The sequence below is a fragment of the Salvia splendens genome, chromosome 22 (genome assembly GCF_004379255.2).
Source record: "Salvia splendens isolate huo1 chromosome 22, SspV2, whole genome shotgun sequence".
In the NCBI taxonomy this organism is placed as follows: Eukaryota; Viridiplantae; Streptophyta; class Magnoliopsida; order Lamiales; family Lamiaceae; genus Salvia; species Salvia splendens.
In genome coordinates this window covers 6,518,520-6,539,236 of record NC_056053.1, presented here as the reverse complement: position 1 = coordinate 6,539,236, position 20,717 = coordinate 6,518,520, and the positions used below count along the sequence as shown (strand labels likewise).

At 36.9% G+C, this 20,717-nt stretch overlaps 3 protein-coding genes across 3 annotated transcripts; 2 read left to right on the top strand and 1 right to left on the bottom strand.

Annotated features, from left to right (window-relative positions):
* The first annotated feature begins 11,092 nt into the window (after window positions 1–11,092).
* On the top strand, window positions 11,093–11,770 carry LOC121786492 (dof zinc finger protein DOF1.5-like). The gene has a single exon (XM_042185132.1). The coding sequence runs from the start codon at window positions 11,172–11,174 to the stop codon at window positions 11,655–11,657; it is 486 nt and encodes a 161-aa protein (XP_042041066.1). The 5' UTR covers window positions 11,093–11,171; the 3' UTR covers window positions 11,658–11,770.
* Window positions 11,771–16,672: 4,902 nt separating this feature from the next.
* On the bottom strand, window positions 16,673–17,911 carry LOC121786522 (olee1-like protein). Its single transcript, XM_042185157.1, has 2 exons — window positions 17,681–17,911; window positions 16,673–17,190 (listed from the first exon to the last, which is right to left on the bottom strand). The coding sequence occupies exons 1-2, from the start codon at window positions 17,841–17,843 to the stop codon at window positions 16,841–16,843; spliced, it is 513 nt and encodes a 170-aa protein (XP_042041091.1). The 5' UTR covers window positions 17,844–17,911; the 3' UTR covers window positions 16,673–16,840.
* A 1,257-nt stretch (window positions 17,912–19,168) lies between these two features.
* On the top strand, window positions 19,169–19,579 carry LOC121786650. The gene has a single exon (XM_042185284.1). It carries the CDS (start codon window positions 19,169–19,171, stop codon window positions 19,577–19,579), a length of 411 nt encoding a protein of 136 aa, XP_042041218.1.
* The last annotated feature ends 1,138 nt before the right edge of the window (window positions 19,580–20,717 follow it).

Here is a 20,717-nt window from a genome sequence, read left to right as displayed (position 1 = left end):
CGTGAGTTCTCGCCATGAATGTTTCGTTTTCTGTTTGACTGACCAAATGAACTCCGATTGATGTAATTCTTAAACTATATGAAAATTTGAAGTGTCTTCTGTGTTTTGTTAAATTTTCAGCCTTTTTGGACATCGTATGAATTTATGGTGAATTTTTCAAATGAACTGCACAATACTGTCAGAAATTGTATGTTCCGACCAGAGAGTTCAATATGTGATATGACTGACTAAATGACGTGATTTCGATATGAAAATTTTCATGGATGAACTTGAATGTGTCCTCTGTATCGTGACCAAAATATAGCATGTTTTGAGGTCGGGTGAATTTAAAGTGATTTTTACAAAACGATCGCGCAATTCTGCCAGTTTTCTGCCTTGATTAAATGACACTTAGTTTCAAGTTTAAAAGTGTTATTTGATGCATGTATGTGCAAGGAACGTGTTTAATTGTTGAAATCACTTGCGATAAGTTGAAAGGTGTTACGTGTGTTTTATACCCTTGTGATGCATGTTGGGTTTTGGGATTGAGGAGAACGATGAGAGAGAAACGATAGGACATGCATAGTGATATGTTGTTGTGTGAGACTGACTTGTGTTGTTGTTGACAAGGGTGTTGTGTTTTCGTGAACTCGAGGATCGAGAGTTGCTAGGTTGGGTTGTGATTTTGCTAAGAGAACGAGGTGGGCTTTCTTTTCAAACCTCTTTACTTTTCCGAAAAATATTATGTGGAGATATAAGGGTGGTTTAACTGTTATGTCATGCCATGATGTTTTTGTTATGAGATTGTGTGCCTGATGCCTAGTTCGTATGAGTTTACTCCGTTAGGCTACATGGTTGTATTGTGAAACGAATTCGGGTCTGAGTAGGGCCGTAAACCCTATCGGGCTGTGTACACTGGTGGGATCGTGAGCCGTCCTTACAAGTCGGCCGGTCTCGTGGGCGAATAGTGTGGCCACACTATCGTCGCACTGTGGTTGTGACTGTTGGATTGATGTGAAAAGTGGGGAGATTATTTGACTGGCCAGTCTATGAAATATTTTTGTGTTCTCGTGATATTTTCTTTACTACGTATAAAACTCGAGATCACTGGTATGGATGACATAACTTGATAAATGTTTTCGGCATGAGCCCATTGAGTACAACAAGTACTCAGCCCTGCAATTTCTTTTAAAAATTTTGCAGGTTGAGCGGGATGTTGCGGTGGATGTTGAGCTGGCTAGAGACCTTAGGATACGTCGTGTCGTCATACATAGGCGTGATCCTTGACTCTCCTTGAACCTTATTTATCCGCTGCTATGTTTTAATTTATGTCTTAAGACCGTAAGCTTTTCGTTTTGGTGTTGGGACATGTATGGTGGTGTTAGGATTTAAACGTGCATCTACGTTGTCTTTTGAAAATGGTATTCTCCGAATTTAAGTTAAGTGCTTGTTCTACTTTAGTTTTTAGTTATTATATTTCTTAAGTCTAATTTTTCCCTTTGTCTTTTTAAAGGTATTTTATCTTATGTCTTTTCAAAAAAAAATATAACCTTAAAATCTTTAAACTAAGTTGTTTTCATTTCTTCAAATCATTTAAGTTGTTCTTTTTAAATTGTAATCCATGCATGTCGGTCACGATCGCCGCGTTTGTGGTACCCCTTATATGGGCGGTCGTGACATCTTATTTGATTGAGTCTTCAAATTTGTGGCATTGTAGATTGGGACATGTGAATTCAAAAGCTATTAAAAGATTAGTGAATTTAGATTTACTAAAGGCTAATGAATTGGATACCCAAGATAAATGTGAAATTTGTCTTGAAGCAAAAATGACTAAGTTGTCGTTTCACTCGGTTGAACGAAGCACAAAACCCCTTGAATTAATTCACACGGACGTATGTGATTTAAAGATGGTGCAAACAAGAGGTGGTAAAAAGTACTTTATCACTTTCATAGATGATTGCACAAGGTATTGCTACATTTATCTTTTAAGAAGTAAAGATGAAGCAATAGAAGCGTTCAAAAATTATAAGAACGAAGTTGAGAATCAACTTGGTTGTAAAATCAAAATGATTCGAAGCGATAGAGGAGGCGAATATGTAGCCCCGTTTGAGGAGTTATGCAACGCAAGTGGTATAATTCATCAAACAACTGCTCCATATTCACCACAATCTAATGGTGTTGCAGAACGCAAAAATCGAACTCTAAAAGAGATGATGAATGCACTGCTTCTAACTTCAGGATTACCACATAACATGTGGGGGGAAACTGTTTTGACAGCCAACTATATCTTGAATAAGATCCCTCTCAAAGGAAAAGATGTCACTCCTTATGAGTTGTGGAAGGGAAGGAAGCCATCCTACAAATACCTCAAAGTGTGGGGGTGTTTGGCAAAGGTGATGGTTCCTCCGCCCAAAGAAGTTACAATCGGACCTAAGACGGTTGATTGCATCTTCATTGGATATGCACTTAACAGTAGTGCATATCGATTTGTTGTTCACAAGTCTGAAATATCGACTATCACAGTAGGAACAACAATTGAGTCGAGGAATGTTGTATTTCTCGAAAATACATTTCCTTGCAAAGACAAGGAAAAAGTCTCAACTAATTCTGAGACAAGAATTGAAGAAGCCACTAGTTCTAAACAAGTGGAAGAAGAAACCACTAGTTCTAAATCAGCAGATGCAGAACCTGAATCGCGCAAGCGTGCAAGGCCCGATCCAAAAGATACAGTACTAAGACGTGGTAATAGAGTCAGAACACCAAAAACTTTTGGTCCTGACTACATTGCTTTCATGTTGGATGAAGAACCAACATCGATAAAAGTAGCCTTTGCTGGCCCAGACGGGCTGCATTGGAGAGAAGCTGTTCAAAGTGAAATTGATTCAATTTTGCTAAACCACACATGGGTGTTGGTTGATTTGCCCGAAGGTGCTAAACCTTTAGGATGCAAATGGGTTCTTAAAAGAAAGTTTAAGGCCGATGGAACATTTGATAAGTATAAAGCCCGATTAGTAGTAAAGGGTTTTAAACAAAAGGAAGGACATGACTTCTTCGATACCTATTCACCTGTAACAAGGATTACATCTATACGAGTGCTTCTCGCTATTGCTGCATTGCACAATCTTGAGATTCATCAAATGAATGTAAAGACCGCGTTTCTAAATGGTGAACTAGAAGATGAAATCTATATGGAACAACCCGAAGGGTTTGTAGTACCTGGACAAGAGAAAAAGGTATGCAAGCTCGTAAAGTCCCTATATGGATTGAAACAAGCGCCATTGCAATGGCACTTGAAGTTTGATAATGTGATGTTATCAAATGGGTTTAAAATCAACGAGTGCGACAAATGTGTCTACATCAAGGGCACTAATAACGGTCATGTTATAGTGTGTCTCTATGTTGATGATATGTTAATCTTGGGTAGTAACACTCAAGTAATTAACGATACAAAGGTCATGTTAAAGAGAAATTTTGACATGAAAGACATGGGTCTAGCCGATGTAATTCTTGGAATGAAGATTCTAAGAACGAATGATGGAATCATCTTAACACAATCACATTATGTTGAGAAGATATTGAATAAATTCAAAGCCTATGATGGCACGCCGGTTAAGACTCCAATTGAACTCGACTTTCACTTGAGCAAAAACAAAGGCGAGCCCGTTGCACAAGAAGAGTATGCACGGGTCATCGGGTGCATTATGTACTTGACTAATTGCACTCGACCTGACATTGCTTGTGCCGTGAACAAGTTAAGTCGTTACACGAGCAATCCAAGCAAAGAGCATTGGAGAGCTCTTGTGAGGGTTTTGAGATATTTAAAACACACTCAAAATCTTGGGCTACACTTCTTGAGACCCCCCGGTACTTGAAGGGTACTGTGATGCCAATTGGATATCCGATAATAGAGACTCACTTTCAACAAGTGGATATGTCTTTACTATTGGGGGTGGTGCTGTATCGTGGAAATCCACAAAACAGACCTGTATAGCCCGATCAACAATGGAATCGGAGTTCATTGCCTTGGATAAGGCTGGTGAGGAAGCCGAGTGGCTTAAGAACTTCCTTGAAGACATTCCATGTTGGTCTAAGCCAGTGCCACCAGTGCTGATCCACTGCGATAGCCACTCAGCTATTGGAAGGGCAAACAATGGCTTCTATAACGGTAAGTCTCGACATATACGTCGACGACATAACACCGTGAGACATTTGATCACAACAGGGGTGATTACAATTGACTATGTGAAGTCAATAGATAATCTAGCGGATCCGCTAACCAAAGGGTTAAACCGTGATCAAATGAATAAGTTGCTAGAGGGAATGGGTTTGAAATCCACAAACTAAAGAACTATCATAGTGGTAACCCAACCATGATGACTGGAGATCCCAAGAACTTGGTTCAAAGGGACAACTAAGCTATGAGAGTTCATGAGAAACACTCAACTATATCTATTCCCTAGAGAGCAATAGAGTGTTGGAGAGCTTGCCTAGTGGTAAAGGCTAAGTCTATGACTTTTAATGGTTCTTAAGGATCTCAAAGAGATGGAATTCTCAAAGAGACCAAGTATGACAAGGTACTTGACTAAGAATCACCTATGTAAGTGCGAAGTGTGGTCCTTTCATAAAAAATGCACTTATGAATCCAAAGTGGTGTCCAAGACCGCAATGGACACAAAACGTGAGAATGGATGAGGTTGAGGTGTTTAAGCGTTAACACCATTGTCTCGGTGCACGCCGTGGGGGATTAGTTCAAAGCATCGCGCTACTAAGCCGCCTGTGTATCCGATGGTGTCGACTATGGAGGGTTCAAAGTCAACAACTACCTATCCTTATGCTTATATACCTCTCGAGGGTTAAACTTGTGTCTGCATGCATATGCATTCGGCTATTTCCACTCATGTGGAGGATTGTAGAAATCACGGTATTAAATATGCCCGGTCAATGGATTTTGACCAAATAATAAATGTGACGAGACATTTAATTTTGTGAAATTAAATGACATAGCGTCGATCTATATTTTACGTAGATAAATGTAGTATATTCACTTTCTCAAATCCGATTTCCGGTGAGTGAGAAATAGTGGATTAAAGTTGGGCATAATTAGCTTTTAATTAAAGCTTGGAGTTGGAGCTTAGGGAATAATTAACTAGTGTTAATTATCCCACATTGGAGGATTAACACATCTTTTAATGTGTATAAATTAAGTGACTTTATGTTACTTAATAATTATAGTGGACCAAGATGGGTGAAAGAGCCCACACGCGCGCACACGCGCGCGCCGCCGCCCGCCCGCCTGAGCCCGAGCTCGTGCTCGTGCACGTGCTCTTGCTTGTGCTCGCGCCCGCGGCCGCGGGCCGCGGGCCTCGGGCCCGATCCCGATCCCGATCCCGATCCCGATCTCGATCTCGATCTCGATCTTGATCTTGATCTTGGGCTTGGACTTGGATCTTGGCAATTGGTCTTTGGGTGGTCTTTGGGCTTGGGGCTTGGCCCAAACTATTCTTTTTGGACCACCGCCGAGTCAGCAATCCAAGTGGCTTGACACGTCGTCAAGCGAGGCACAGTCACGGCTGCCACGTGAGAAATCCACACGCTCCACATGCGAAAGGCACACGCCTGCCACACGCTCGTAACCGACGTCGGTTACGAATCTGCCATGATGAGCCTTCATGGCTCGGTTGACCCTGCATGGTGGCTTGGCCTATAAATAGGCTAGCCATACCACTGCATTAGGACACACAATTCCAAGCATTCTCTGCATCATAAGCTCTCTCCCTCTCTGCATTGTCTTTCTGTCGAAGCTCTGCTCTCTCCTCCATCCAGTTCGCCGGAGCTCTACCGATTGCGGTGCTGCATCAAAAGAGACGTAGTCGTTTTACCTTTGGGGACGAAACGCCAAACCGAAGAGCACTACCGGGGCGTATCTCGTCTTGCGGGAAGAGGCCTCCTCGACACGGCTAAACATTCACGGTTTATTTGTTTCATTGTAATTCAGTTCAGTTTCGTTTCTTGTATTCCTTCTTTTGGGTTGTATTACGCCCGGCTTTTATCTCTTGTAATCCCCAGAAACCAACATAAGTTTGATTCTTGCATGTAGAAACATAGCTTTGTTAGAAGTGTCACTGGAGAGTGGACTCCATATTATTAATAGTCTAGTGTAATGGTATGAATTTTAAATAAAATGATGTGTATGTATAATGTGCTCTTTAACTATTCTAAAATTAGAGACTTCATACTTTCAAGGACAGATTAATAATGTAATTGTTTATATTTTTCAATAAGAGAGAATGTACTATAAAAATAGGACTCATATACACTACTAACTCTTTCAAACTTATTTTCTCTTATATTTTTTAAAATTCGTGCCAAGTCAAAGTGAAAAATAAATCGAGAGACAGGACAATAGATTTGTTTGAGGCATCCGTACAATTTTCATTGATCAACGTGTAATATCAAATTCAGTAAAATATATTAACTTTTTTTGAGGGAATAAAATAAAACTTTTAATTTCCTTTATTTTACCTTATCTATATTCGAAGAGGCTAGAGCTTCGTTACTAAGAATTAGAAGTACACAACAAAGATATGTCATCACAAAAGAAAAGAAAAAAATACTAGTACTCCTATCTGATTAGGAAAACAAGAAAATTGATACAACAGCATCCGTACAATTTTCATTGATCAACGTGTAATTAGACATCACCAAACCGAACCGGCCTGAAACCGTCACCGGCGGTTCCGAACCGGAACCGGGACCGTCGGCGGCGGTTCGAACCGTGACCGGAACCGGCGGTTCCGACGAGCCGATTCAGGTTCAAGAAATTTGCGAACCGTAACCGGCGGTTCTGAACCGCCGGTTCGCCGGTTCCGACACCTTTTCAGGCTACCACCGGCCTATACGTAGCTTTTCAGAAACCGGGTCAGAAACCGCCGGTTTTCGTCAGAAAACCGTTGACGAAACCAGCGGTTTCTGACCAAAAACCGGCGGTTCCGCCGGATTTCAAAATTTTGAAATTTGAAATTTGAATTTTTTTTTTTAATCACATTTTTCCCCTATAAATACCCCCTCCTCTTCATTTTCTACTTATCCCATTCTTGTGTTGATAAGAATTTCTCTCTCAATCTCAATTTCTCTATTCTCCATCCTCATTCTCTCAAGTTGTTTACATTATTTGCGCTCATAATTTACTCACGTTGTTCTTGTTCACGTTATCATATTCACATAAACACTACTCTCTATTCTCTACTTCCAATTTCCATAATATCATGTCTTCATCTCGTCGTGGTGGTGATCGGGGCAACGGTAAAATTGCAAATTACAACGGTAAAATTGCAAATTACAACTTTAAAATTACAAATTACAACTTAAAATTTACAAATTACAACTTAAAATTACAAATTACAACTTCAAAATTGCAAATTACAACTTATTACTTAACATTACAAATTACAACTTTAAAATTACAAATTACAACAATTACAAATCGAAAAATTTAAATACAAGTTACTTACAACAATTACAAGTTACTTACAACAATTACAAGTTACAACAATTATAAATCGAAATTTTTTAATATAAGTTACAACAATTACAAGTTACAACAATTACAAATTTACAACTTACAAGTGTTGACAAAAAAGACTTAGAAGATCATTAAAAGATATTCCTCATTTGATAAGTATCTTATTGGTGAAAAAATGGGTAATGGGTATCTTTGGGGCAGATGGTACTGGAACACAAATTTATATATGGAATCTGGATGAATGGGGATCAGATTATAGTTTAAAATGGGAAGCTGGGTTCACTGGTGGGAGTTCGTTTCATCAGGCCATCAGGGTGGTATATTCATCCGAGTCTGACGATGAAACGAACTCCCGCCAATGAACCCAGCTTCCCATTTTAAACTATAATCTGATCCTCATTCATCCAGATTCCATATATAAATTTGTGTTCCAGTACCATCTGCCCCAAAGATACCCATTACCCACTTTTTCACCAATAAGATACTTATCAAATGAGGAATATCTTTTAATGATCTTCTAAGTCTTTTTTGTCAACACTTGTAAGTTGTAAATTTGTAATTGTTGTAACTTATATTTAAATTTTTCGATTTGTAATTGTTGTAACTTGTAATTGTTGTAAGTAACTTGTAATTGTTGTAAGTAACTTGTATTTAAATTTTTCGATTTGTAATTGTTGTAATTTGTAATTTTAAAGTTGTAATTTGTAATGTTAAGTAATAAGTTGTAATTTGCAATTTTGAAGTTGTAATTTGTAATTTTAAGTTGTAATTTGTAAATTTTAAGTTGTAATTTGTAATTTTAAAGTTGTAATTTGTAATTTTACCGTTGTAATTTGTAATTTTGAAGTTGTAATTTGTATCAATAAAATTATATTTGTAATTTGTATCTCTAAAATTGTTTTATTCTAATTTTATTTATGCAAATATATTTACATTTTTTACTTGAATTACATATTTATAATGAAAAAAAAATCAAAACGAACCGCCGAACCGGCCAAACCGGCCCGGAACCGGCCAATCACAGGCGGTTCCACGGTTCACGAACCGGAACCGCCGCACCTTGGCCGGGCCGGTTCAGGTTCATCAATTTATTGATCCGGAACCGGCGGTTCCGAACCGTGAACCGCCGGTTCCGGAACCGTGGTGACGTCTACGTGTAATATCAAATTCAGTAAAATATAGTAACTTTTTTTGTTTATTTTACCTTATCTATATTCGACGAGGCTAGAGCCTAAGAATTAGAAGTACACAACAAAGATATGTCATCACAAAAGAAAAGAAAAAAATACTAGTACTCCTATTTGATTAGGAAAACAAGAAAATTGATACTTGTTGATTAATTATAAAACTTTAAAATGAAGAGATCTTCAAGTTTTCAAATATAATAATATGAGATGATTCTTAATTTACTCTTTTATAGTGTGATGACTTGCACCAATTAAAAGCTTAATGGCTAAGAATTTAAAACACATGACAAAGATATGTCTATCACAAAGACAAAGAGAAAAACTTTGATTTGGAAGCAAGGAAATTATAAAACTCGATTAAAATAAAAAAAAACGTTGTATTTTTTTAAAGAACAAAAGCAATAATAATTTTCTATGTTCTTATTGAATATTGTTGGTGGACTTTTATCTGGGTTGTGGATTAAATCGACCCAAGGCTGATTTATTGAGCTAGGCCAAATGTGCTGAGCCCTTTAGCCCATTGACCTTTCCTCTCCACCGTTTGATTGCTGCCGCGTCTTACCTTCACCCGGATCTGGATCCTACACTGTTGGATGTGGGGCCGTGTTAGATATGTGAGAGGAGTATGACAGTTTGTGTATTCATTCTTCCAAGATTCTTCTCTCTACTCTCACTCTCTAGTCAGCGACTTCTCTCTTCTCTCTCACTTCTCTCTTCTTCTCCGATGGATTCTCCGGTGGTTTCCTTTGAGTCTCCGGTGACTTCTTCTCCGATGGATTCCTCGGTGCGATTAACGGTAGTGTTTAACCGGCGAAGGCAACTACTTCGGTTATTGCTGTGTGTGAGATCTAGGGTTTGGTTTGTGAGGGTTTTGGTGTGAGATTGTGTTCTGTGGCTCTAGATCCGGTATGAAGGAGTTGTGTAGTGTTGATCCCGACGGTGAGAGGTGAATCTCTGGTCGGATTTGACTGTGCTCCCTTGGACCTAGACTCTGGTTGAATAGATCTGAACTGTTGACGGGTGGCTAAGCCAAACACTGTGATCTATTCGGTTTTCTATGTGTTTCTTGTTCGTTTCAGTTGTAATATCTTAGATCCGAGAGGATCTTGTTTGTTATTACTAACTGGCTTCTTTAAGTGTGTAGGCGGTGATTTCTTCAAGGAACTAGCTAGGGTTTATGTCAAGACTTGTAATAGCTAGGTTATATTACTTGTAATCAAACCTGTAATATTGGTTAAATCAACCGCGTGGTTGAGAGTTTGGCTGAGCTCTTTTGTACAAGAACAAAGAGGTCTTGGTAATTAGTGAATCCGGACTGGTCTGATCCCTATACAGTCTATTAGCGTAATAACTACAATTGCACATATTAATATGACTCGAATCCCATATATTAGTTGTAGGAGAAATTAGAAATATCTTAGGAAGCGGGTTTAAATCTATTATTGTACAATAGACTTTTTAGCTTTATCCTTTTAATTTTTGTAAAAAAAATCTTTTTGCTTTACTTAAGAATACTTTGTACATGCAATCAACGTGGCCCGTGGGCTCCACAGACTCGATGAGATTGTGACGTGGACAAAAAGTTCATCGCTAAATTTTCATCAGCCGGCATTCTCTCTCCCTCTACACTGCACTTTTTTTTTTATTGATCACTTATATCATCCCAAATTCCCAATCAATATATGATTATTTCCGTGTATAATAATAATAATAATAAAATGTACATATTTACTTTTTATTATTATGTTTACTTTTTATTATTAATTTTTTTATTTTAAAAGTTTCTATACAATGCATGTACAATATCAATAAAATGTTCAAGTGTTAGTGTATGTATGTTGAAAGATCTATATCATTGTGTTGATATTTTTAATACACTGTATTGATAAACCATGAAAATTATCATATTATGTCAGATTGATGATTTTACCATTTTGATATTTTATCTATTATTTTTTGAAATTCGTGAACTTTAATTTTATCCACTAGTTTTAAGATCTAATGATACGTAAAATATAATTGGTCTTAATTTTGGATTAGCGGTACTAGATGCATTTTAACTTGTGACTCTATTCGAATATACACCATTAAGATGTCATTAGATTCCATGTAATATTACCTTCAATTTGAAAAATGTTTTGCATTGTAAATTGCTTGTTTTACACTGACAACATAATTGTACATATCAATCTACATTGCAAAAAACAACATATCAATATAGGGTAAACAAATCAGTTCTCTATAACAAATATCCATATTATTAATATTCTTCTAGCTGTTTTTCAAAATATATAAACGCGATTCAAAATATTATCAAATTTTGAGTCTGAACTTCTGCAAGACTGCAACCATGCACTTTAATTTTCTTCTTTCCGGTTCACTTTTTTCGCTTTTTTGAAACATATATTCACACAATTTTCTTCACAACCAAAATACCAAATAGACTCTTTTTTCTCCATTTCTCTCTCACTAAAATCACATACATGCCTCAGCTCCAAGAAAACAACACCCCATCAGGGATCAAACTATTCGGAGCCACAATCTCCCCTAGAGAAAAACCACACCCGAAAACCGGCCCCGAACCCGAGAAACCCGACCCGGCACAGGAAAAGCGCGCGGACAAGGTCATCCCGTGCCCGCGGTGCAAGAGCACGGCGACCAAATTCTGCTACTTCAACAACTACAACGTCAACCAGCCGCGCCACTTCTGCAAGGGCTGCCAGCGCTACTGGACCGCCGGCGGCACCCTCCGCAATGTGCCCGTCGGCGCCGGCCGCCGCAAGGCCAAGCCTCCCTGCCTGCAGCCCGACTTCTCTCATGGCGATTGCATGTTCGACCCCGGCTCCGGCGGGCCCCACCACCTTGATTTCGACGCCATCGACGAGTGGCGTGAGGCGGAGCACGGGGGATTCCGGCGTCTTTTCGCCGGGAAGAGGCGGAGATGCGCCACCAATAGTCAAAGCTGTTGATCGCATCTCTTTTTTTTAGTATGAAATAATTAATTAAATAAATTAGTGAAAAAAATTATTTTATGAATATTGCCAGTGGCCTAAGCTTCTTTAATTAATTACCGTATTAAACAGCCTGTCGTAGATGATGAAATTTCTTGACAATATGATTTATATCAATCGGAATGTATGTCAAATATGATACGATTTGATTTAAAATGTTTAAAATAGAGACACAATTAAATACTCGCTCCGTCCAACAAAAATGAACGGATGGAATATAATTAATCCTAATTTTGATAATAGTTTTTGTGTGTAGTAAAATATGATTAAAAAACTTAGATTAGGAAGAAAATTTTGTGGAACGAAGACAAATTAAAAGTAGGATAGGGATAAGCCGTCTATGATGAATCACTCTTAATGAGAGCCTTATCTAATGACATGGGTCATTGCCATTGCGTTTTTTCTTTATTAACAGTAATTAGGATAATTAAGGGTTTATGATGTTTGATTCAATAAGTTTGTCCTTTTTATTTTTATTTTATTCGGGAGATGTGACATTTAGTACATGGAAATAAAAAAAAGTATAACATAATTGCCCACTTTAAAATATTTATTAGGTTGATAATTTTTGACATGTGAAAATTTGATATAAACATGCACGAAAATTTAACATGAACATACACAAAATTAATGGGTTTGGGTCAAGTTCAGGTTGTTATCTTGTTGTGTCAAGCCAAATTGTACCGTAACATACTAACATTAACAATAGGACCAACAATTAGATCGATATCAGATTAATCCGATAACGAACCAACCAACATGATTCGCCAGCCCTAATATTTACTTGTGATGCAACATCGCTACTAAATGTTTTGAAGGGATTTGTTCGTTATATATTTGTTAATTAAAACTAAGACATCTTTGAAAAGTCTAATGTACTCTATTAATTAATTATAATTAAAGCTAATGTAGTGATTTTTCGAATTGATTGAGCTCTTCCCACACAAAGATTTACGCCAGAAAGTAGGATCAGATCCCACAGTAAAAAGAAATCTAGAAGAATCAAATTCCAAAAGGTTTACATAAGACTTATTTAAGCTTCATCAATGCACTGTACGAATAGCAGTATGATTTTATATTATACTTCACCGTTCCATAGTAGTAGAGACGTTTCTTTTCGACACATGATTTAAGAAAAATTATGTTAACTAAGTTAAGTAAATAAAGAATAAAGTAAGAAATGAAAAAAAGTAGATAGATGAAGAGATAATAAAATATGAGAGAGTACAAACGAATAAATGTGTTGACTTTTTACTTGAAAATGAAATGATTTTACTATTATAGAATGTACCAAAGTGACAAAATGACTATACTATTGTGGAACGGATAGAGTACATAAATATCATACATTTTATTCATTTATTAATAGGGAAAGTTGCTTTTAGTTTGTTGATCCTAATGGTGATGGCATGTTACGAACAATAATAAATTGTTTAATCTTTGAGATGATTAGAAGACATCTAGATGTGCCATTAAGAATATGAAGTAAAGCTACTTTGATATCCACCTATGGAATAAAAGAATTTTGGGAATATTAATAGCATGTGATGATATGTTGGTTTGTTACTAAAGATTTGGGTTACTCCAATAACTCAATTAATCAATGTTGGATATGGGTTGGGAGTTGATCCATCACCACTACTTGAGTGGAATTACACTTAACAAGTAAAAAATGATTTAATGAAAACCAAAGAAAGGAATTCCTAAGTACATAAAATAGCAAGAACTAGCAATTTACAATTGTTTAAACGAAGATTCATGCCATTGATACTAGACAGATTTGTTAGAAATTCCTAAGTTCCATCCTAAAATCAATTAGTAGTAGGAGTAACTTGACTTACTTTGTGGTTTCAGTTCCCTTTTTACATTGATGTAGAATATGGTTATAACTATTTTTATTTCACTTGACAACAAAATTGATATAATTAACCGCGATGATAGAGTAATATGGGATAATTTTATTTAAAAAATTAAATTAAATAATAGCTTTACCAATATTTAAAGTTATATATGGACCCTATGCAGTTTCTCTTAATACGATCTAGGAAAGATTCGTTAAAGAAAACTCAGAATAAACTCGACTCAATAAATTATCATAACAATAATTATTTAAATTATGAACTAATTAAACTTTATAATTAGTCTGCCAAGTGGGGTGCGTCTCACCCTATTGTTTCACCACATCTCACTTGTGGTCTCTCTTGATCGTTCCAGCCTCTCTCTAACAATGCTTCTCATGCCTAACTTCAAACCTATCTTAGTGTACTTCTGTGCCTTGACCCATCTCGACTTCAACTTGGCTATCTTCGTGAATCTTGTCTCCTGCCCTCTCTAGCTCATCGATTGAATATGTAGCTTCATCCCAGTTTATGACACACATCATTGCATTCTTCAGCAAAACTAGCTGAGTTAGGAGCTCTGCTATAAGCAGAATTGTACTCCCTATGTACCTAATAAATAGACAACGTTTGAAATAATACGGGTTTTAATTCACAATTCGTGAAGCAAGAGAGATAGAACGAAAAAGTGATTAGAGTATTTTTTTTATTAGAGAATGAGACCCTTCTCATTAGAGAGAAAAAGTTTCCTTAAACACAATGGCAAATGTGGTCTATTTTTAAGTGACGGAGCTTGATGCACTTTTTATTAGCACTAAATAAATCTGCAAGTATACAGAATATATACAATATAGCTAATGATCGGATATCAAACACAGGGAAAAGGAACAAAGACTGTCTATCTTCTACTAAGATTCTTCTAATATTAGGAAAAACAAGAGAATTTGGTTTTCGAAAATAAAAGATGTAAAAAGAGAGCAAATAATGATTGCAGATAAAAAAAACATTGAGATTAAACAGATGGTTATACAAATTCCAACTAAAACACCCTATCACAGTTCATACTTCACTAGAACGAGTCACGTAAATATTTCCCATGCGGCACAAAGTAGATCACAGACACTAGGGGCGTAAATCCTAGATTTGTAACTCCTAATAGCTCCTAAAACTCCTAATGTTCTCGCTCTCAATTAACAGTGTCGTTTTAAGGGAAGCTAATTGTAACATCAACTAAGCTCTTCTAGCTCGCAAACCTCCTCTCACGATTATATTGCAAGCCTATAGATCATCACAGAATGTGTCACTCATACGTGAAGCAATTATCCAACACTTAGAATAAAAGCGAAGTAATGAACAAAACGGATATTAAATAAATAGGAATTGTATAACCAAAGTCATACTAACACATCCCTATAATTCTATGAATTTAGTTACACATGATTGAATAAGCTAAAAACATAGTTTGTAGGGAAAACAAGGAAAACATAAGAACTATGATAGAACCCAAAGGTTGAATTTTGTAGCCTTGATCTTCTCTCTTGAATCTTCTTCAAAACCTTTTGCCTTGATGAACAATAGAAGAACTCTAAAAAATTATCTCTGGAATTTATGCAGCAGAAAAAAATTAATTTGATGAAGATGAGGGGTATTTATAGCCTTTAGTTTCGTGCTCCTTAATATGACAAATATTCAGCACAGTATGGTAAATCTTGGAGAGAAAGTAGATAGCTAGACGATAGCTAGACGTGTTCCTCTTTTCAGCTCAACTTTTCCGAAGCGAACCGCTACCTGTTCAGCGGTCGCTGGCTGTGTTGCAGCGGACGCGCTGGACGGCTCGAATACTCCAGATTTTCATCATCAACTTTTTACTATCTTTTTAGGTTCTATTTTGCACATTTCTCACAAAACACGCCAAAACATCAAAATAAAAAAATGTGTAATTAATGGACATGTAATGCAACTTTGACACTCAAAATGGAACAAATAGTGACCTTAAAATAGTACAAAATCTGAGCGTATCAATATTCTATAACAAAATTAAATTGATATTACACTATTTAATAAACACTAGCATTTAAAAATAATTTTATTTTTCAATAAATATCTTAAAATTATGCTTTGGTCTGCCCCTAAAAGTTTCAATTTTCTTTTTCTGAATATGACTTTATTTTTAATAAGTGGACCTCACATTTCAATAACTTATTTACTCTTATTTTATTATATAATAATTAATACATAAAAGTCAGATCCAACTTTTTCTACCCACTATTTTTACAAACTTAACAATTTTATTATAAGTAGAACCGGTAAAAATGAAATATTTATGGCGAAAATGAAGGTGAAATATATGTGAGAAATATTATTTGAATCTGTGCATTCAGTGGATGCACATACGTTACATACATTACACGTCGTCCATCGTAAACAATAGTTTATAGTACAATATTGCGCAGGTTTGTGTTAAAATGACAACATCATTTAAGATGACATTGTATTACTGAGGACAACCGTTAGATTTAGGAGCAGATTCAACCTTAGCCCGCTACGTGGCAGACTTGCTTGCTTATGTATCGTAGATTGCTTGATTATCTTTAATTTCGTATCGCAGATTGCTTGAAACCATATGTCGAGTTGCTTGCGTATGTATCGCAGAATGCTTGCCTATGTATTGCAAATTGCTTGCCTAGATGGTCATTTTAACTATGATGTCACCATAGTGCTTTGATTTCGTATTTCATATTGCTTGGAACCATATGCCGAATTGCTTGCCTATGTATCACATATTGCTTGCATATGCATTGCAGATTGTTAGTTACTTGTTGTCACGTTGTCACTTTAAGAGTGGTGTCACCCTAACGCACCTCATATTGCGCATCATGTAACTTATAAATTTGTAATAGTCCAGGGACGGAGCCAGAAATTCTATATAGGCGGGGCAAAATTCCATACAAAGATATTTTAAGGATTTTAGAAGGGGCATTTATAAAGGTATTTCAAAAAAATTTAAAATTAATGATCAAAATAGCACAAATGAAATTTTTTGAGGTGGGGCATTTGCCCCTTGTAATGCATGTACATCCGTCCCTGTAATAGTCTAACAATAAATCTTTAAATTCATTCATCAACCACGTATCATCCCGGAATTCATTACTTTTTATTATCTCTTAACGGAAGCAAGAGATCGAATTAAACAATTACATACACCATTCTACACAAATGTCTTGCTCAATCTATTGAATCATACTTCAATTAATTAGAAACCTATTTCTAAAATCAAATAAATAAAATAAAACATTTAAGCAATCAAACACTCATTTCATCCGGGTTGATCTCGAGCTCCTTGAAGAGCGCGGCGCAGCCAGCGTCTCGCTCCTTCTTGGTGAACCCTAGTGGGTTCGCATGGCGCACTTTGTCATGGAAGCCACTATTTTTGGTCAGTGTGACCTTCGACGTTGGCTCGATGGCCCAGCCCTCGTTAGGCATGATGTCACAGTCGGGCTGACTGCTCTTCACTAGTGTCACACCGCACTCCTCTGTGCCATGGTCCCCGTCCACATTTAGCTGGTAGTGCCCGGCTGAGTCGGTCGTGCCCTCAAGTTTGTATGTTATGTTTGTGACTTCTTCGCCTCGGCACTCTAGGCGCACGGTCGCACCTGCATGGGCGCGCGGTAGATGGCCAATTAAATAAAACTAAATTATTTTAGTGATTTTAAAAGCACTAATATATTCAGTACAACAAACTTGTCTTATAAGGATACAAAATTAGAGACACAATTACTTGTTTTGAAATTTTAAAAAAAATAACCAAAATTGAGAGCACAAAGAAAAGCGTCCTTAAGCTGAGGACATAATTTCCATTCCTGCAATATCAATTCAATACGGCAAGCGCTTACTTTAATAATTTTGTGAAAAACATGACAAGAGAAGATGTAACCTACCTACCATAGGTACACTAAGCTTAGGATACAAAATTAGACTCAATTACTTGCGCTGAATTTTTTTTTTAAAAATAACCAAAATTGAGAGCGCAGAGAAAAGCGTCCTTCTCAACATAGGTTGCATTCCAGGAATATGAAATCAATATGAAAGCACTTATTTTTAGTAACTTTCATGAAAAACATGACAAGAGAAGATTTATCGTACCTGCCATGGGCACACTAAGCTTGTTGATGAAATTGATGCGGCAAACTTCACAATAGACCTCGCCCTCAACCACGAACAGCGGGCCTTGGGCTTTGGCGACGTCGGCCACCGATAGAAGTAGGGCGCCGGCCAACAGAACAGCGAATTTTAAAGAAGTAGCCATTTTAGGGTGTGTTTTTCTTCTCAATGAAGGGATTGGTTGAGTTTGGATGTTTGCATATATACATAGCTTGGTAGTTATTTTCTTGAGGTAGAAAATGTTTTGTTTGTGCCAATATTAGCTCTCTCCCACACATTTAAATCGCTTGTTAATTTTGTTTCGGAAATGGATTTTGACCACAAGCATGACATATACTAAACTTTGAGGCAATATTTGCGGACTATGTTATCTTGTATTTAAATACAACATTTTGTTAATTTGACTTTTTGGACCGTTGGATGGTTCTGCCAATACCCAAATGATGATATAAATACTCCGTATTGAGTTCTGATATATGCAAAACTCAATCTTATTGCAAAACACAGAATCACATTACGAAGGTCATTTTTAGACAATACAGAAGTTATTTTTAGTCCGTTTTTAGGTCATGATAATAAGCATGACCTACAATATTGATCTAACAATGACATCCGTATTTTTCAAATCCGGATTTTATAAAATAACCTAAAACAAACTACAATATCCTAAAATGACCTAAAACAAACAAACAATGACGAATACAACAGTTCGACACTAAAAATTAGTTCGACATTGATAATCATACTCAGTATATAGAGTATATATATTCAAAGACTTATTTATATTTAAATTTTATATGGGCAAAGGCCCAAAGTTTTACTAATAATTTAATTATTAGTCATTTTTATCTTTATGTCTCACCTAGAATAAGGGATACAAACGAAAGCATCTCACCTAAAATATATCTACTTATATTTATTTAATTAAAAATGTTAATTTATATTTTTAAGTAGACTACGTACGTTTTAAAAAGCATTTTCATTTTTATGTCTCATCTAAAATAAGGGATACAAGCGAAAGCATCTCTAACTAAAAAAATACTCAGACATAATAACATAAATGTCCTTAATTTAAGGATACTTTTCTTTGCACTTGAAATTTTAGCAAGTTTTTTTTTTTAAAATTTAACGCAACTAATTATGTTTCTAAATTTTTACTTATAAGATGAATATCCATATACGATGCTTATAAAATACTACTATAATAGTAGATGCTCTTAAACACCTATGTCTATTGTTTTACTTTATGCATACGCCTCGATTCCAAATAAGCAGGCATCGTCAAAACCCACCCTAGGTATTTAATCCAAAAGCTCAAAACCAAAACAAGGCCTACAAGAATCAGTAATTAAAAATGTTGAAAACCATAACAACCTTATTTTCTCCCACAAACAATTTGTTTCTTACCTAACACTCATCACTATAAACAATCTCCCATCAACCAAGCAAATCAAACCTCATTATCCATCAATGGCAGAGAGGGAAGGCGCATCCGTGAAGCACGGCCACGACGAGGGGCTGAAGATGGCGGTAGCGCTCCTAGAGGAGTTCGAGCTGCCATGCGGGCTCCTACCATTGGCCGATGTGGTGGAGGTCGGGTTCGTGAGGGACACGGGGTACATGTGGATTAATCAGAAGAAGAAGGTCGAGCACAATTTCAAGGTGATCAGCAAGCTAGTGAGCTATGACACGAGCATAACCGGCTATTTGGAGAAGAAGCGGATCAAGAAGCTCAAGGGAGTCAAGGCCAAGGAGCTCATGCTGTGGCCGCCCGTCAGCGAGATCGTCCTCGTTGATCCGCCAACAGGGAAGATCAACTTCAAGAGCCTTGCGGGCATCACGAAGTCCTTCCCCGTCGAGGCCTTTGCCGCAGGCCAGTGATCTTACATGTATTGTGCTTTTTTTTTGGTTTGGAGAAATGAATAATGTACTCCCTGCGTTCACTATTTAAAGATGCGTTTTGCCTCGGTAAGGTTTTAAGAAATTAATTGCCTTGTGAAGAAAAATAAATGAAATCTGGGTTTCATTTTTATATTAGTTTTATATTAAATTATGATGTAAGTTTTATGTCTCACATATGTAACATGTGATAGAATCTTAAATAGAGTTGGATTTTTAATAAAATACATAAACTTGGTATAAGACACACTTTCCCTAATTAATTAGCTATCAATTAGCTATTAATGTATAATTGGAATGAGATGTTTCCCTAAATTATCATAATTAAATTAGCCATAATATATTCTCTAAATTAGTCATTAAGATTGACTAAATATATGTTCCTATACAAGTAAGGAAAAGGAGAATATATAATTATAAGTGTATATATATATGCGTATTTGATTGTAGTCATTATGTGGAAGGACTGTTTCATTCCTTTGATTAAAGAAAATGGATGCATATATTATGGTTTAATTGGTTTTGATGTAGTATTGACTAACAAATCAAATTATTGTGATCAATTATTTCATTTGATTTTTGGTATTACTTGGTCAAAAAGAAACGTCCTAAGAGCATCTCCAGCGGCGGACGTCTGGCTCGGACGTCGGCGACGGGCGACCGGACATCCGCCATTGTGGAAAATAAGGTCGGATACGCCCATGCAGGTAGGACGTCGCACGTCCTCGGATATCCGCGGGACGTCCGAGTCGACGGGCGCCATTGTGGGGAGGGGAGGGGGTCGGACGTCCGTTTTTTTTAACTCTATATATACGTCTCGTTGAACTTCATTTCATTCGCACCACTTGTGTTAACAAGTTTCTCTCTTCTTTTTACTACAAATTTCATTTCTACTTAATGGATAGCAACAGGAACTCCCCCGCCACGAGCGAGTCGCATACTCCGACGTTTCCCGCAGATCTGGAGGGAAACACTAGCGAAAAGGCTTTCACGCCAGCAATGTCGGGGATGCAGTCCCAAATGGGTGGGATGGGCTGTATGATGCCCCCGTACTTCAATATGTACAATTGGATGGGTGGGATGGGTGGTATGGGTGGTATGGGTGGTATGATGCCCAGGG

What these genes read in the sequence shown, in the direction of transcription:
- LOC121786650 (XM_042185284.1), top strand. Translation starts at nt 19,169, where the DNA reads ATGGCAGAGAGGGAAGGCGCATCCGTGAAGCACGGCCACGACGAGGGG.
- LOC121786522 (XM_042185157.1), bottom strand. Translation starts at nt 17,843, where the DNA reads ATGGCTACTTCTTTAAAATTCGCTGTTCTGTTGGCCGGCGCCCTACTT. An exon ending in GCTTAGTGTGCCCATGGCAG is followed by an intron (nt 17,191 to 17,680) that starts GTACGATAAATC and finishes GCGCCCATGCAG; the next exon opens with GTGCGACCGTGCGCCTAGAG.
- LOC121786492 (XM_042185132.1), top strand. Translation starts at nt 11,172, where the DNA reads ATGCCTCAGCTCCAAGAAAACAACACCCCATCAGGGATCAAACTATTC.